The 17,166-nt window shown below is 45.9% G+C and overlaps 1 protein-coding gene across 1 annotated transcript in view; it reads left to right on the top strand.

The window, feature by feature from the left end:
* LOC147710450 (ficolin-1-like) overlaps window positions 1-17,166 on the top strand; it is a 242,905-nt gene that overhangs the window by 17,956 nt on the left and 207,783 nt on the right. Inside the window, exon 3 of the mRNA XM_086921139.1 lies at window positions 1,594-1,647. Within this exon, the coding sequence (XP_086777265.1) occupies window positions 1,594-1,647 (54 nt within the window). The remainder of the gene's footprint in view (window positions 1-1,593; window positions 1,648-17,166) is intronic.

Raw genomic sequence — 17,166 nt, 5'->3', positions numbered from 1 at the left:
GGCCGATTTTGTTGCAGGGCCGATTTTGCAGCTATGCTGCACAAACGGCCCTGCAATAAAATCGGCCCCCAGGGGCTCAAAACCGGCCCCCACCCTTGCGGCGCACCGGGGGATTGCCAGGTTCCCGCTATGGTCAGTCCGGGCCTGCGCCCAGGGTCAGACTGATTTGCATATGGCCATGTCTGAACTGGGGTGGCACAGTGGACTAAAGAACGGTGATGGATTAAACCCAGATCTTTTGACTGGGTGTGAGTGTTTGAATGGTTCCGATGCTCCGTCCATCACCACCCCCTTTTGTACCGCTTTGTTCGCCATAAGTTGGTAGGGTATGCTCAGACGTGAGTCCCTTGCTCACTTTGCCACTGGATTCAAGCAAACCTGGCTGAAGTCGGCTGCAATGCCAGAAACTGGTCCTATGAAGCTTGTTTCCTGTTTAGGGAAGGCATGGCTTGGCAGTTCGGGCTGGACTGTTCCCATGAGGCACAGGGTCAGACTGATTTGCATATGGCCATGTCTGAACTGGGGTGGCAGAGTGGGCTAAGGAACGGTGATGGATTAAACCCTGATCTTTTGACTGGGTGTGAGTGTTTGATTGGTTCAGATGCTCCGTCCATCACCACCCCCTTTTGTACCGCCCCCTATAGTAGAGCACATAATCAATCAAAAGCAATAGGATCCTAACTCACCAGTTCATGGTGGCACTCCCATCTTTCTTAAACTCTAAATGATACTGTAAGACTTCAGTACTATAGACATCTATAGACATATACATTTAATTGATCACCATTTGCTTAGGATTAACCCATCACCCTCCTGTTGTGTCTATATACTGTTATTGAACCATCACCTTCACTTTCTTGCCTCTCACTGCTAAATTCCTGCTCATCCACCCTCTCCTACTCCTAATTCTCTTTGTCATTTTACCTCCTTTGAGGCAACCTGCCTTGGTCTGCTTGTAATAATGATCACATACTCTGCAGGGCACTTTGAAATCCTTGACATTTTTTTTAATACAGATGAAACAATATAGCAGAAGGCAACCTCAGTGTTTATCCCCTGATTAGTAATGTAGTGAGTACAACTCCCTCTGTCTTGAAGGGTGTCTCAAGTACGTCCTTGGATTATTGCTTTGTTGCACACAAGTAGATCTGTTAACTATAGCTATATTCCTCTAACCCTGCTCTGAATATTGTTTAGATATCTATTCTGAACATTTTTGGGGGAAAAAGCTGCATTAAAGCTCACTGATTTTCAACTGAACTGTGATCAGCAAGGTAAAAACTGAACATAAAAAGACAAATAAAGTACTTTGGACACCTATTAATAGAGGTCTGAACTAGAGTGTGAAAGATGTCCCTGTTAACCCTTTCGATGCTGATGACGAGCTCAGCTCGTCATGAGGCACGGTTGAGCTGTGCTGATGACGAGCTGAGCTCGTCATGAACAATGGTGATCAAAGCTTTCCAGCACAGGGGAAAAATAACCACAGCAGCGATGTGGTTAAGAAGGTAATTCAGGCAGCAGTTATAAATAATATACTAAAATCAACAGGGTAACGGTACCATCTCTGCTCAATGTTTCTTTTCTATTTAGGAGAAAAAGGGAACCCGGGGATACCTGGAAAAACGGGTCCAACAGGGGAAACAGGTAAAGATGGAAACTATTTTATTTAATTTTTAATATTATTTTGCTTCTTTTGCATAACTCTTAGCCATCGGATGATCACATCTGACGGCTTTTCTGAAAATCATATTACAAGGTATCATCTGAGGCGGTGGAAGGAGAGTATTACTCAGCAACTAGGATATAGAACATTGTGATAGTATTTATTTATTTATTTATTTATTTTTGTTGTCCTCATTTGCCTTTTCTTTAATAAGGGCCATACCAACCACCTTGCACGATTTATAGACGTGATTTGACAGATTGGTAGTAGAGATGTCCCATGAGAAGAGGTATAATTGCATTCAACTCCATCAAGGTATTTTTCAACCTGTTGGACCTTTATCGAAACTTGACTGACCCTGGTCCAGGAGTAATTAAGGCATAATCATAGGACCCTGGGAAAAAAGAAAAAAAAAAAACCCCGGGTTCATCTCCAATTAATTAGAAGGTCCCAGAAAGCCAAGTTCCGCTTACTCGCTGTTCGTTTAAGGTCCATTTTAGACGTTTCATATAAGGAGGAAAGCCACCGAGAATGTAATGTGGGTGTTTTCTCTACCCAATATATGCAAATTTGTCTTCTCGCCAATAGAATTGCGTAGAAGAGAAAAGATTTCACCTTACCTTTGATATTATCTTCCAACCCAAAGAAGACTAATGAGAGGGTAATTTCTAAGGATGTGTTTAGGATAGAGCTTAGAGTTTCTTTCACATCTACCCAAAATTTTTGGATGTCAGGACATTCAAAAAACATATGTTTGTCGCAAGCATCTACCAAGTTGCATTTGTTACATTTTTTATTTGGTAGAAATTTAGATAATTTCAAAGGGGTTATATACGCACGATGTGCAGAGAAGAGGGGGTTTCGTCTTAGCCATGAAGGCTTTACGATTTTATATAATAGACCGAAAGATTTTTGCCATCTCTCCTCACATGGGGTGCCAATCTCCGTTCCCTATAATTCGTCTGGGAGTTTGAATTCTTCGTCAATTTCTTCCAACAGCTGCCAGTACCAAGTGGCTACCTCCTTCCCTCCCATAGCTCTTTCCACCAACTTTTGTTCAGTTATGCCTATTTTCCCTAAATTGGCGTCAGTGCGGGTCTGAGAGCTCACCAAGCTGTTTAGTTGAATATATTTAAATCTTGACAGCCCTACGCCAACTAATTCCTGCAAGTCATCCCATGTTATAAGGTTACCATCTTTGAATAGTTGACCCCATCTTGTAATACCCGCTTGTTCTATTATCGTGGAGAGACTGTCACTCAGACACGGTGGTAACTCGGGTGAGTCCCAGATTGGAGAGTAGTTGGAATAATATGACAGACCCAGTTTTTTTTTGATGTTGTACCAATTTTTAGCCCATGATTATGCTATTTTGAGTTTAATGTTTTTAAAGAATTTCTGACATCCAAATTTAAACATAAAGCCATCCAATGCTAGATTAGCCCCCATTAACATAGCCTTATACATTGAGTCAGTTGCGAGATTAGATGGCATCTTTAGGAGCATTCTTGAATGTGACAGTTGGAAGGCCCATGAGTAATACAGTAAATCCGGCATTGCAAGGCCCCCTTTCTCTCTTCTTCTTCTTAACTTTTTCCACGCGATTCTTGTGGTTTTATAGTTCCATATGAAAGAATTAATTTCTCTTTGGGATTTTTCAATCATTTTTGGGTCAAACAGCAGTAGGAATAGTGTTGAAAGCAAAGGTGAATTTTGGAAGGATACACATTTTAACTAAATTCACTCTACCTAAAATTGAGAGTGGTAGATGTGACCAAGATTTTAGGAGCCTTTTGCTCTCAATGTGTATCCTATCCAAGTTAATTTGCCCAATGCTGGCCACATCTTGGGTTATTCTTATTCCTAAGTAGCGCATCGATGAGGATATTGTTGCCCCCAGCTGAATGTTTGGTATATTCCAAGCCATTATCTCACTTTTACTGGAATTGATATCGTACCCCGATATTCGACCAAATTCCTCCGCCCGTTGGATGATTACTGGGTATGCTCTGGCTGGGTCAGATGTAAAAATCAGAATGTCATCTGCATACATTGCTACCCGTCTTTCCCACTCTCCAAAGCTAAAAGATGGAATATTAGCCTCGTCCCTTAAAAGCTGAGCGAACGGTTGTATGTATAGGTTAAATAGGAGAGGGGAAAGCGGGCAGCCCTGTCTTGTACCTCTGGTTATATTAAATGCTTCAGTAAGAGACCCGTTCACCAGTAACCTAGCTGAGGGAGCACTATATAGCTGTTTGATGGTCCTGCAGAAATTCTCCTCACAATTGAATTTTCTCAGAACATCATTAAGGTATAACCAGTTAACTCTGTCAAACGCTTTGGTTGCGTCCAGAGTTAAAGTAGCCAGAGGTAATGAAAAGGCAGTAGCGATGTCTATTGCGCCTAGAGCTTCATATGTTAGCTCAGCTAGTTGTCTGCCCTTAATGAAGCCTTTTTGGTCGGGGTGAACGATTTTTCCGATGACACTGGCCAGTCTTGTAGAGATAATTGTTGTGAAAAGTTTATAGTCGTTGTTGAGTAGTGATATTGGTCTGTATGACCCACACTCTAATGGTGTTTTCCCCGGTTTCGGGATAAGTACAATTGTAGCTTCTCCCCTCGTTTTTGGCGGCTGACTCCCATGTATTAGAATGCCATTGAAGAGTATCGTAAGCACGGGGGCAATAATCCCCTCAAGAGATCTGTAGATTTCTCCAGGCAGACCGTCCGGTCCAGCCGCCTTTCCTTTTTTTGATTGGTGGATTGCTTTCTTGACCTCGTCTTCAGTAATCTCGGCCTCCAAGAGATTGCTCTGACTTGTTGATAAAGTTGGAAGGGTTATGTTATCCAGCCAACTATCCCTTGCTTTCTGGTCATTGGGGAGGTCTTCTTTGTAAATCTCCTCAAAGAAGTCAAATAAAGCTCTCCCTATCTCTGAATTAGTAGATCTTGCTTCTAACTCTCCAGGTATCTTAATTTCCCTGATATAGTTGAGGGTTTTTTCTGCTCTTATTTTCCACGCAAGAACCTTCCCTGCAGCTTCTCCAAATTCAAATTGAGAGGATTTACTCACTTCCCATCTTTTGTTTATTCTCTCTTGTAAGGTGTTTTCCAATTGGGATTTTAATTCGGCCAATTTCTCATGATCACTAGATGTTACTAAAGAGGGGTCAATATTAGATTCCAGAAGTTTCATATGTTGTTCGAGAATTTTTATATTTTGAGTATATATTTTCCACCTATAAGAAGCTCTGCTAGTAATCTGCCCCCTTAGAAAGGCTTTGAAGGTTTCCCAGACGACTGTTGGGCTTGCAGACTCTCTATTTATATTTAAAAAAAACTAAAGATTCAGTTGACAGAAAGTTGACCTCTTCCTCCTCAAGCAGTAATGTCCGATCGAAAGACCAGGACGGGTGGTTAACCAGATTATTAGATTCTAAAGTGAATTTTATTGCAGAGTGATCTGAGAGATGTGATGGTATATAATCGATTGATACCAATGTGTCCTTTAGACAGTAGCTAAAGAAGACATAATCAATTCTAGATTTATGTTTGAATCGACTATTTCTAAAGGAGACGCCTGGTTTATTGCCGACTCGTTCTCTCCATAAGTCTGCCAGACTCAAATGTGTCATGATGTTTTTAAGGGTATCTCTGGATTTAACAGAACTGCAAATTCTAGATTTGGTTGACTTATCTAATTTAGGATCTAGAACAATAATAAAGAATTTTTTAGTAGTTGTATTATAAAGCTCTTAAGATCTCCTCCTTCTTTCCCTTCTGGGATTTTAAGGAGTCGGATGTTATTACGTCTCGAGTGATTTTCCAAGATTTCAATCCTTTCTTTCATGTTTTCACCCTCACTTTGGAGAGTGCGTACTTTAGAACTAACTGACTCCAAATTTGCGGTCAAGACGCTTACTGAACTTTCCAGTGCTTCCGTTCTTCCGCCAAGACTATTGACTTTTTGCCCCAGCTCCTCACAGGTTACCCTTATCTCAGCCTGGTTAGTTTTGGAAACCACAAAATCCTGTCTTATTTCTTCCCTCATTGCTGCAATAGAGGAGACTATTGCCTCAAGAGCGTTGCCGAAAGCTAAGCCTGAGCTTTGAACATACACATCTTTCTCCTTCCCCACTTCAGCTCTCAAAACCTCATCTGCTAAGGTGTCCTTTAATTGGATAAGGGGTGAATTATTGCTGGGACTTTCTGTGTGTGTTCCTGTGAGAGGCAAATCGGCCGCAGTAGATATTTCGACATCTCCCAGTGATACCTTTTCTAGTGAAGTAACTAAAGGTGAGCTTGAACCGGGGACAGATAAAGCTACTTGGTCATTTGAATACTCCTGCACACACTGCGTTTGTTTAGTGTTTTCCAGAGCAGCAGCCATGTCCTGCGTGATCTGTAATACTTGTGGCAAAGCTTTAAAGTATGTTCGCAGAGACGGAGTTATATCCCCTGGAGCTTTTACTTTTTTACTCCAATTCCTAGTTTTACTTTGGGGCTGTTTTTGGGTGGTATGTTTTTCTTTTACTGTATCTAGCTTCTTTTTTCCCCGGGCCTTCTTTTGAATCTCCCCCCAAGTGCCTTCTGGGACTGGTAGTTTGTCCTCATCCAACCTTAGTTCTTTCCCCTTATTTTTGGTCTTACTCCTGGTTATTCTTGTTTGCAGTGTTTTACTCAAATCACTGTCCACCTCCGCCTCTCCCCCCTTCTTGAAAAAGTTAAAGACCTTACTTGATTCGTGACAGAAATTCCGGTCACTCGGCTCGTCACCCCCCTTCTCTGCTGGAGTTGCTGTTGTTGTTTCGTTCTTCTCCTCGATGATGATGAGGCCGGTCGATAGTGCTGGTTTCGAAGATTCCTCTCCTTTCCTCCCACCAAGTACTGCTGTTGCTGTGTGCGCCTGATCTCCACGGCTGCCCTCCTCCAGAGCGGGAGAGAGGCGGAGAGTGGTTCCGTATGCGGCGGGCACATTCACGGGAGCTTCACCATTCTTTGGCGTTTCTTTAACGAAAACTACAGGAATACCAACGTCCAAGCCCCGATCAGGCTCCGCTCATTGTAAGTAGAGATTGCATTTGACAACAGCTGTCTTCCGCAAGGTAGCGATGAAGGTCTCAGGAGACTGCTTCTCGGCGTGCAGACCGCATTAGCCTACGGCCGTCATGTTTCCCTATATGTGGGTAAACATTTGGATCCTCACAACTATCTAGAATCTTCAGACGTCAGCTTGAGATGCAAGCTGTGGAAAAAGGGATTCATTGTTGTGAAATTTTAATGTAGAAGGACCCTCCTGTCAAGCATTCACATAGCATTATACATATGAATAGATTATCTGGGAAGACCTGTTGTAGCTAGTAGCGTGATACTATTGGAAAAGGCTATAGGTAACCTGCTGTTGACCTCTTTACTGCTCTTTATATTGAAAAGGTTAGATTAGACATAGCAGCAAATGTCTTTTGTTAGAAAACAGAAACCCTACTCAGAAATATATAAGATAAAACAGAATAACATATAAAATCAAAGCATTTTAAAATGAATAAAATGAGGTATTGGAAAAGTTACAATTGATCATTCAAATTTATAAAGTTAAGGACCTGAAATGGGTCAAATTTCCTTTCTCTAGTCACAGATCAGGATTTTCAGGTAAGTTACTGAAACGCACTGCTCAGTTCAATTTTAGTTATTTTCTATATTGTGCCCCTACTTAATTTATACATTGGTGTTCAACTTGGCGACATGGCATTGCAATGGAACAAATCTACTTGTTGAACATTTCAGATCACTTGCACATTTACTGTTGGCTTTTTATTCACATGTTAATGTACATGTCTTGCCAACCCAGGTGTTCTAATCATGTCAGTTGTTCCACTGCATTTGCTCCTCTCCAAGCAAGTTGTCTTGTTTACGCTGTGTGCAAAGCAACTATGGAGAAAGCAGATATCCATGTTTTATTGTATGTATAATGACCACATTTCCTGCTGCCTCTACTTTTGGTACTGTTGCTTGATTCGGAAATTACCAGCTTAGGCTGTAGCCCTTAGTACTCTCAAAGAGGAAGTTATATTTACTTCATTAAGTAATGGTTCTTCAGTTCTATTAGGTTGTTGACTAATAATAATGATATTTTTAATTTTTCAAAGATTTTCATGTAGTGCTACTTTAGCCTGTGGATGTCGAAGCGCTTTTCATTCACTAAATACTTTGAGACCGTACACCAAAGTAATATATTTGATAATAAAAGGCAGCAAGACAGCATGTAAAGTTAATAATGGAAAGGGGCGACCACTCGGTCCCCCCGAACGTATGGATGAGTGCCTCGATCCCCCCGGGAAGCCATTTTTTGGGCGGGAGGCGCGTCTCGGCTGGTATGCCCGAAGCGGCGTAGCCGGGGCGCGCTTTTTCCCGCCCTAGAGTGGGCTGGCCTAGACACCGACGCAGCCAGCCACGCCCTCGGGGCAGGCAGGGGCGGGTTTTCGCCCGCCCTGAAGACGGATAAAAGAAGGCACAAGACCAGAAGACGTCCTCTTGTTCTTGTGCTCCGAAGCTGCACCTCCTCGCTACACGTGAGCTCGGGACGGAACGAAGAGCCAATTTTGAGCGTTTTGATCCTTTTCTTTGTCTTCCAGATACTTCCTCGGAGAGATGCCCAAGAAAGGCGCAAAGAGAATGACGACCGACCAGATGGTGCGGGCCCTTTGCAAAGAGGTGTCCGACATAAAGAAACGGTTGGCGGAGCGAGATGGGGAGGAGGGTTCGGGCCCTGCGCCGGCTGGAGGGAGACCTAAGAGGCCGAGAAGGGTTCCAGCCGGTGGGGACGCCCCGGTTCCCTCTGCCCCGCTCGAGGCGCCGACCCCAGTACCGGTCGAGGGGAATCCAATCCCCGTTGTCGTCACCCCGACACCCAAGGAAGACATGCCCCCCGAGCTGGCAGCACAGCTAGCAGCATGGTTGGGGGATAGCAGTGATGGCGCTACGGCTGCCGAGGCACAGGCGCTGATAAAAGGGCTTCGTGACAAGAAAGAGGCAGCTAGAGTGGCTGCACCGTTGGCGGGGATAGACAAGCCGCAAGCGGCAGAAGCTGCGTCCGGTTCAGGTAAGCGGCCATTGCCGATTGCACGGGACGAGTCAGCACCCTCTCGTAGAGAGAGATTGGGACAACATGTGCCCTTAGCGATAAAGGAAAAGATCTGGGCAGGGGAATACGTGAATATTTTTTCCTTGCTTGTTGATCATTATGATGTGGAGCATGTAAAAAGTCAGAAGGACCTAATGCATCCGAGTGTTTGGCGCGCAAAAATGGCCGCCTTTAAGGTAAATGAGAATATTGGTAACTGGGGCAATGCGTGGGGTATTTTTACATCGATTTTGGGGGAACGTAGGCCCGAGTTGCTTCCTGAGTTTCCCGTTTACCAATCAAGAATTATGGGTTACTCGACAGCGTATCAAGGTAACCATTGGTTTTGTTATGATAATCTGTTCAGGAAAGAAAAAGAACATAACAAGAGTTTGACCTGGGATTGTTACGATTCTTTAACATGGGATAAAATGAAAGAATCGGGAATGTTAAGAATGCCATTGGTTGGGAGCAATGTTGTTGATTACTCCCGCCAAAATATGGGGTCGCCCTTTCGACCAAGTACGAGCACCGACGACCAGTCGAGGCCCGCAGGCAATACAGGGAGAAAGGGTTTCTGTTATAACTTCAACAGAGGGAAATGTACCAGGCCTCCGGGATCATGTAAATTTAGACACGAATGTAGTACGTGTGGGTCATCCCATCCTGAGTCATCGTGCAGAGCCAGAACGAGTGAGAATGGGGGTAAGGGAGGCGCCAAACAGGTCTAATCTAGGCCGAGGGGCGCCTTTACCAACTCCGATTGATACCTTGGCAATGATTCCCTGGCTCAGCGAATACCCGGATCGGACTTCTGCCGGGGTGCTGCGGAACGGTTTTACACATGGTTTCCGCATCCCGGTAGGGGACTTTCAGGGTGTAGGGATGTGCAAAAATCAACTTTCCGTTTTACAACATACATCTGTAGTGCAAGAGAAAATTCAGAAAGAGGTTAGCCGGGGACGGGTCGCCGGCCCGTTTAGTGTACCCCCGGTACCGGATTTCGTTTGTTCTCCGTTAGGGGTGGTCCCCAAGAAGGACCCAGGTGAGTTTCGATTGATTCATAATCTGTCTGCTCCACATGGTCTTTCGGTGAACGACGCAATTGATCCAGAAGTTTGTTCGGTGCGATACGCATCTTTTGATGAGGCAGTAGCCATCTTGAATCGCCTGGGGCCCGGGACGTTGATGGCGAAATCTGATATCGAGTCAGCGTTCCGGTTGCTCCCGGTACACCCAGACGATCAGCGTCTTTTGGGATTCGGGTTCCAGGGATCATTTTACATGGATAGGTGTATGCCAATGGGATGCTCTATATCATGTGCTTATTTTGAGCAATTCAGTACTTTCCTGCAATGGGTTTTCACTAAGAAAACGGGTTTTCGAAATGTAATGCACTACCTTGACGACTTTTTGTTCCTTGGTCCCGCCCGAAATCTCGAATGTGCCCAGGCCTTAGATGAATTCTGTGTGTTGATGGGTCAATTTGGCGTGCCGTTGGCACCGGGTAAAACTATGGGTCCCACGACTTGCCTCGAGTTTTTGGGGATCGAGTTGGACTCAAGGGAGGGGTGTTTCCGTTTACCAGCTAGCAAAGTGTTGAAATTCAGGACAGCCCTCCGAGTATGTTTGAATACACCTAAGGTTACACTGCATCAGTTGCAACAATTAGTGGGAAAGTTGAACTTTGCCTTGAGGGTAATCCCAATGGCTCGCCCCTTTTCCCGCTCCATTGCCCAAGCGATGGTTGGCCTGAAGGAGGGTCATCATCGCACGAGGTTATCGGCTGAGGTCCGCCAGGACATGCGGATATGGTTAGCATTCTTGGCGGACTTCAATGGCCGAGTCGTCTGGAACAAGCCAGCCGTGTCCTCAGAAGAGCTTGGGCTATGGACAGATTCAGCAGGAAGCATAGGTTTTGGCGCCATCTTCGGCACGAACTGGTCTGCTCAAAGATGGCCCCTATGGTGGCACGAGAATGGGCTAACGAGTAATATTGCTTTCCTTGAATTATTTCCCATTCTCGTGGCCCTGAGAACCTGGCCAGAAGGTTTCAGAGATCATTCTGTCGTTTTTTGGTCCGACAATATGACCGTGGTAGAATGCATCAATAGTCAGTCAGCCCATTGTAAGTTGATTTTGAGGCTGCTCAAAGAAATTGTCCTACTATGTATGCAACTGAACGTGGTATTCAGAGCAAAACATGTCCCAGGGGTGATGAATCAGGCTGCTGACGCACTGTCTCGTTTTCACATGCAGGCTTTCTCGGGTTTCCTCCCTTCAGCGGACCCGGAGCCGGCACCCTTCCCCGAAGCTCTCTGGTCTCTCGGTGCCCCGAACTTCGTCACCTCGTGGGAGAGAGTCTAGCACCCAGGACAAGGAAGGCATATGAAGGGGCGTTCCAGGCCTATTTAGCCTTTTTAGGGGCAGAGAGAGGGGGTCTGTGGGGTCAGGAAGAGTGGGTAGTACTCTTTCTGATGTCTTTACATAGGGCTGGGAAATCGGTGGCTACGGCCCAAAGGCATCGTGCCGCCATTTCCTTTGTTGCCAGGGCCCATGGCATCCTGGACCCAACAGCGTCTTTCACAGTACAGAAAGCGCTGCGTGGGTGGCAACGCCTAGAGGGTCGCAGAGTAGACGTGAGACGACCGATAGGTCTAGACAGGTTGTCCCAGTTACTGGACACACTCCCTAACACATGCTCGTCCCCTTTTGAGACCTGTTTGTTCCGGACTGCATTTACGCTGGCGTTTCACGGGGCTATGAGAGTTAGTGAGCTGGTTGCAAGGAACAAACAGGATGTGACGGGGGGCTTGTGCAGGGAACATGTTCAGATCAGGGGGGATGCGATGATTGTCTCCTTTCTCAGGTCTAAGACTGACCAAGATGGGAGAGGGGACTGCACGATCATTCGCAGGGACCCCGAGTCATCCATGTGTCCGGTACAGTGCTTAGAAGATTACCTAGCACAGAGAGTGGCATCATGGGGGGGGACATTGTTGAGGCATGCAGACGCCACCCCGCTGACGAGGTTTCAGTTTCAACGGGTGCTTGCAATGGCCATTGCCGCAGCGGGCTTGGACCCGGGCGAATTTGGGACCCACTCCTTTCGTATAGGGGCTGCCACTGAAGCTACAGCCAGGGGTCTTAATGTAGAACAAGTGAAACGTGTGGGGCGCTGGTCCTCCAATTGTTATAAGAGGTACGTGCGATTGCACATGTTGTGAAGCTGTAATCATGTACTCACGCCTCTTGTCTTTTGTTTGTTTTCAGTTGCGCAAGCCTACGCGGCAGGGCAGACTGAGCAGTCGACCCAACACCAGGCCAGCGGTCGCACGTCACCGGCTGTGAGGAAGGAGGTGTGGGTCGTGGGCCACTCATACGTGAGACGGGCCGCAGACGTATTCAAAGCAGGTGACATGTTTCACATACCTGGGGAATACGGGTACAGAGTGTCCTTCTACGGAAGGGGCGGTCTCTGTATTGACCAGTTTCAGGAATTTTTTGAGGGCTTGTTAGAGCGGATGAGGTCACCGCCGTCCATAGTCATAGTGCATTTAGGGGGCAATGATTTAGTCACCACCGGTAGACGACTTCTCCTGGAGGCTATGCTTTCCACGGTAAGTTGGTTAGCGAGGAGAGTTCCGGGGTGCCTGATTGCGTGGTCTCATATGATCCCACGAAAAGTGTGGCGGGGGGCTATCTCGATCCCTGCTTTGAATCATTCTGTTAAAAAATTGAATAACAAAGTGAGTAGGTTGTTCCGTTCCAAGACATTGCATTCGATCTCGCATAATTGTATTAATGATGACAGTATGTATCTGGGGGATGGTGTGCATTTGTCAAGGGCGGGGAATGAGTTGCTCATAGGAGACTTCCTAGCCTGGTTAAAATCTTTAAAACATGACCTTTAGGTAGGAGTTTTGTGGGGGGTCCGGATAGCCGGTCAACTATCCGGACCTGTGGCGGTAAGGTCATGATCGGTGAGCACTAATTGGTAGATCCCTATGAGTGGGCGTCACCCAACACGGATGGGAGCGCTCGGGAGAGGTGGCCATTGGCCCCTCAGTGGGGAGGCGGTCCCGTCTAAGGGCGGGACGCCGGAAGTAAAGGAAAGGCGGTCAAGGCCCCTTCCTTTGTAGGAGGGGTTACAGCCCCCTCCTGGGGAATTTCCCGGGGCCAGTGTCATCTGCGACGGCAGATGCGGTAAGTTGTGTGGGGTGGGGAGAGGTCAACGATACCTTCTAGATACCACACACAAGTGTTCGAACGACCTTTAAATGGCGTCGAGTCTTAAGTGCCCCCGTCAAGACAAGGGAAATTGTTAGTAGTTGCACTTGAGGTAAGCCTCTGTGCTGTCGCCCCTCCCAAGTGGGAGGGGTAAGTCTGGTTAGGGATCTTGACACCGGTTATGACCTTGCCGTTGGCCCTTAAACGTTAGGATGTACAATTTCAGTGTTCTTAGAGAATGTTTTTTGTAGGATGCTAGTTCGGCTAGGAGAACCTCTGTATTAGAGATTATGTTAAGGTTAGCCAAACTCGTAATGTGATAATGAAATTGTACATAACATGAAAACGTTTAATGTTTTAAATTTTTGTTTTAATAAATACGGCCGGGATGGTCACTCCATCCCACATCCAAAAACTTTAAGAACTGTTTCCGGTTTCCCTCCTTTTGGGGATTGTGTTGAGAGGGGGTGGCGGGTATCTCAGCCATATGGAAAGGGGCGACCACTCGGTCCCCCCGAACGTATGGATGAGTGCCTCGATCCCCCCGGGAAGCCATTTTTTGGGCGGGAGGCGCGTCTCGGCTGGTATGCCCGAAGCGGCGTAGCCGGGGCGCGCTTTTTCCCGCCCTAGAGTGGGCTGGCCTAGACACCGACGCAGCCAGCCACGCCCTCGGGGCAGGCAGGGGCGGGTTTTCGCCCGCCCTGAAGACGGATAAAAGAAGGCACAAGACCAGAAGACGTCCTCTTGTTCTTGTGCTCCGAAGCTGCACCTCCTCGCTACACGTGAGCTCGGGACGGAACGAAGAGCCAATTTTGACCCACCCACCAGCCCCTGAGGACAGCAAGTTGTTGTGCAATAAAGTGAATTTATAAGTTTGTTTTCCATCTCGTTTACAGGCTGTGACAGTATCAGTTTGTGGTTAATCATAATAAAGAATGGTGAATCTCGTCTAGGTTGTTACGATTAAAAATGATTTGATGTAGTGTTACATTTCTAGCATGTTCTTTCGGTCGTAGCGACCAATGTTTTCATAGGTTTGAGTAAGAATTGTCGTATTTATTTTTGGTAGGCGGTAAGGTCATGATCGGTGAGCACTAATTGGTAGATCCCTATGAGTGGGCGTCACCCAACACGGATGGGAGCGCTCGGGAGAGGTGGCCATTGGCCCCTCAGTGGGGAGGCGGTCCCGTCTAAGGGCGGGACGCCGGAAGTAAAGGAAAGGCGGTCAAGGCCCCTTCCTTTGTAGGAGGGGTTACAGCCCCCTCCTGGGGAATTTCCCGGGGCCAGTGTCATCTGCGACGGCAGATGCGGTAAGTTGTGTGGGGTGGGGAGAGGTCAACGATACCTTCTAGATACCACACACAAGTGTTCGAACGACCTTTAAATGGCGTCGAGTCTTAAGTGCCCCCGTCAAGACAAGGGAAATTGTTAGTAGTTGCACTTGAGGTAAGCCTCTGTGCTGTCGCCCCTCCCAAGTGGGAGGGGTAAGTCTGGTTAGGGATCTTGACACCGGTTATGACCTTGCCGTTGGCCCTTAAACGTTAGGATGTACAATTTCAGTGTTCTTAGAGAATGTTTTTTGTAGGATGCTAGTTCGGCTAGGAGAACCTCTGTATTAGAGATTATGTTAAGGTTAGCCAAACTCGTAATGTGATAATGAAATTGTACATAACATGAAAACGTTTAATGTTTTAAATTTTTGTTTTAATAAATACGGCCGGGATGGTCACTCCATCCCACATCCAAAAACTTTAAGAACTGTTTCCGGTTTCCCTCCTTTTGGGGATTGTGTTGAGAGGGGGTGGCGGGTATCTCAGCCATATGAAAGAGCCAACAGGAATGGAGATGAAACAGGAACGGTAGAGGAGGAAAAGGTCGGAAAGGTAGAAAGCAGAAACTCTGATACAAACAAAGATTCAAATCTCCACTACTTTTCAGGCCTCGCCTAGGCAGCGCTTGCGCTGTCTCGTTGAGACATGCAGTATATACTATAGAGTGAAAGTTTTGTTTAAGCTCCCACCCACTCTCCGCCCATCTTTTGTATTGGCTTAGGTCCTAAATGCAGCCTTCCCATTGGTTTGCAGGCTTGTTAGTCCCTCCTACTGATGGCCATGTTCTCAATTGTGTCCTTCCATGGCTATCTAACCCTTTTCTGTAAACAATATTTTGTTTTTGGGACACCACCCCACCACCTCCCATTTGTGCCTTTACTCCCTTTTAAAATGCAATAGGACTTGCGTAAATGCGTGTTCTATGCTTGTTTTTAAAGTAGTGCGCCCGCATTTGGGCTCATGGAGCAGAGGGAGCCCACCCCGCATTCACAAGTATTTAGAAGCGGGATCCCACCCCGCATTTGTGAGCATTCAGAAGCTGGAGCCCACCCAGCATTTCTGAAGAGCCACCGAGATGGGCCAGAACCACTGCCTTGAGAAATACAGAAGTCAGGCAAGGCTGCTTGGCGTTAGGCGGAGCTTACAGTTCAGCAGGGGAAGTTTCTGTGTGCTGGCAAGTGGAGGAGGAGCCCCGCGGGCTCACCAGACCCCAGGAAAAGGAGACCAGAGCCTGACTTTCAGTCAGTAATAAGATTAAAATTAGAGGTAAGCTAGTGAAATGTATTCAACACTCTGCACTGCGTGCCATTTCTTTACCTTACCGTATTAAACGCTACGAATTAACCAACTGTCACTCTCCCTCAACCTGTCCCGAGAACAGATTTGAATAGCATCAACATTCTGGGAGCAGCTCGCTCCACTAGGACGATATTTGGTCAGCGCGACAGCATTCTAATCGAGAACTAAAAGTAGAGGGTCCATAAATTAGTGATAAACTCAACATTTGGATTATTTCATGGTAAATGAAAAATGAAGATCCAAATAAACGTAGTCGTTAAGTAGCGCATTGTTCAGCACTGCACCGCACTGCTGTGAGCATTTTACAATAAGGTGATAATTTTAAGAAATTTCTGATTTATTCACGTTTACGATAGTTTTAGGAATTTGCTGATTTATTATCCAACTACTCCTCTGAACATATTACGAACTTGACCGGAGTGTTAAGCATACTTGTCAAGTGGCTCCACATGATGTATGGTGCCGACTGTTTAGTTATGTGTAAGGTTTTTAGCAGTTTGATGGCTAACAATATTGTAAGCATAACAGGGAAATTTTAAGAGGGTCAGCCTGAATGATGAGTATTCCAGTCATCTCGTCCTCCCACCTCCACTCAGCTCTTTCTACAGAAGAAATGACGCAAACACAAACAAGAAAAAACTTGTTTTACATGACATTTGTCTCATTCAATTTTGTAAGAATAAATTCACGCACAAGTTTTTTTTCTATAATGCACCGTTGGCACGCTTGATTCGAGCACAGCTGTGGATAAGCGCTTAGATGCAAAATATCACGTAATTTCATTCCACAATACATGTTGCTGATACTTTTAATATATATGCTACATGCATCGTGCTTAGCTTCTTTTTAATACATTCGTATTATTTTTTGTAAAGCTGACATTCTGCAAAAATGCTGTTGTAGAGTATTTTATAAAATCGAGTTCCTGGCATCAGCTTGTAGCTCTGTAAATTATTCTGGTTCGTGGGCATTACAGCCAGTTCCGTTAGTGGGCTGCGCTCTGGGTTCAAGGCGCTGTGGTTGGCTCGTGCCTTCGCTGGACACAGTCTCCGTTGACGAAGCAGCAGCTTGGGAGCGACTGTGTTCTTAATTTGCAGTGATTTCGAGGTCTACCTCTGTGTCAGTGCATCCTGCCAGCCTCTTTGCCAAGAAACTAGATAGCGATGCGACAGCGACCAACAACATTAGGAAATATTTGAATGTTCTTATCCTTCTACCGAGAGAGTGTTCCGGACCAGCTGTTGTCTACTTTTTAATACAATGATGGCTCCTCGTTTGTGTGATCTGCCTGATAATATCAAATTGTTGTTCATAATATTCGATACAGAAGCTCTAGTGAGGTTGGAGACCAGCACCCAGGCTAATATGCTGCATTCCTTAATACATATAAGGTCCCAAAGGCGAGACCGATGCATTCCAAGATGCAACTTAGTGGATGTTGCACTGATAAACACCTCGATTGCTCTCTCACTATGAGTGGGGTATGTAATCCCAGATCATCTTCACTTAGATGGTGGGGT

Source organism: Lissotriton vulgaris, chromosome 5 (genome assembly GCF_964263255.1).
Source record: "Lissotriton vulgaris chromosome 5, aLisVul1.2, whole genome shotgun sequence".
Classification (NCBI taxonomy): domain Eukaryota; kingdom Metazoa; phylum Chordata; class Amphibia; order Caudata; family Salamandridae; genus Lissotriton; species Lissotriton vulgaris.
Note: the sequence above shows the minus strand (reverse complement) of the source record. Positions and strands in the feature narration are given on the sequence as shown.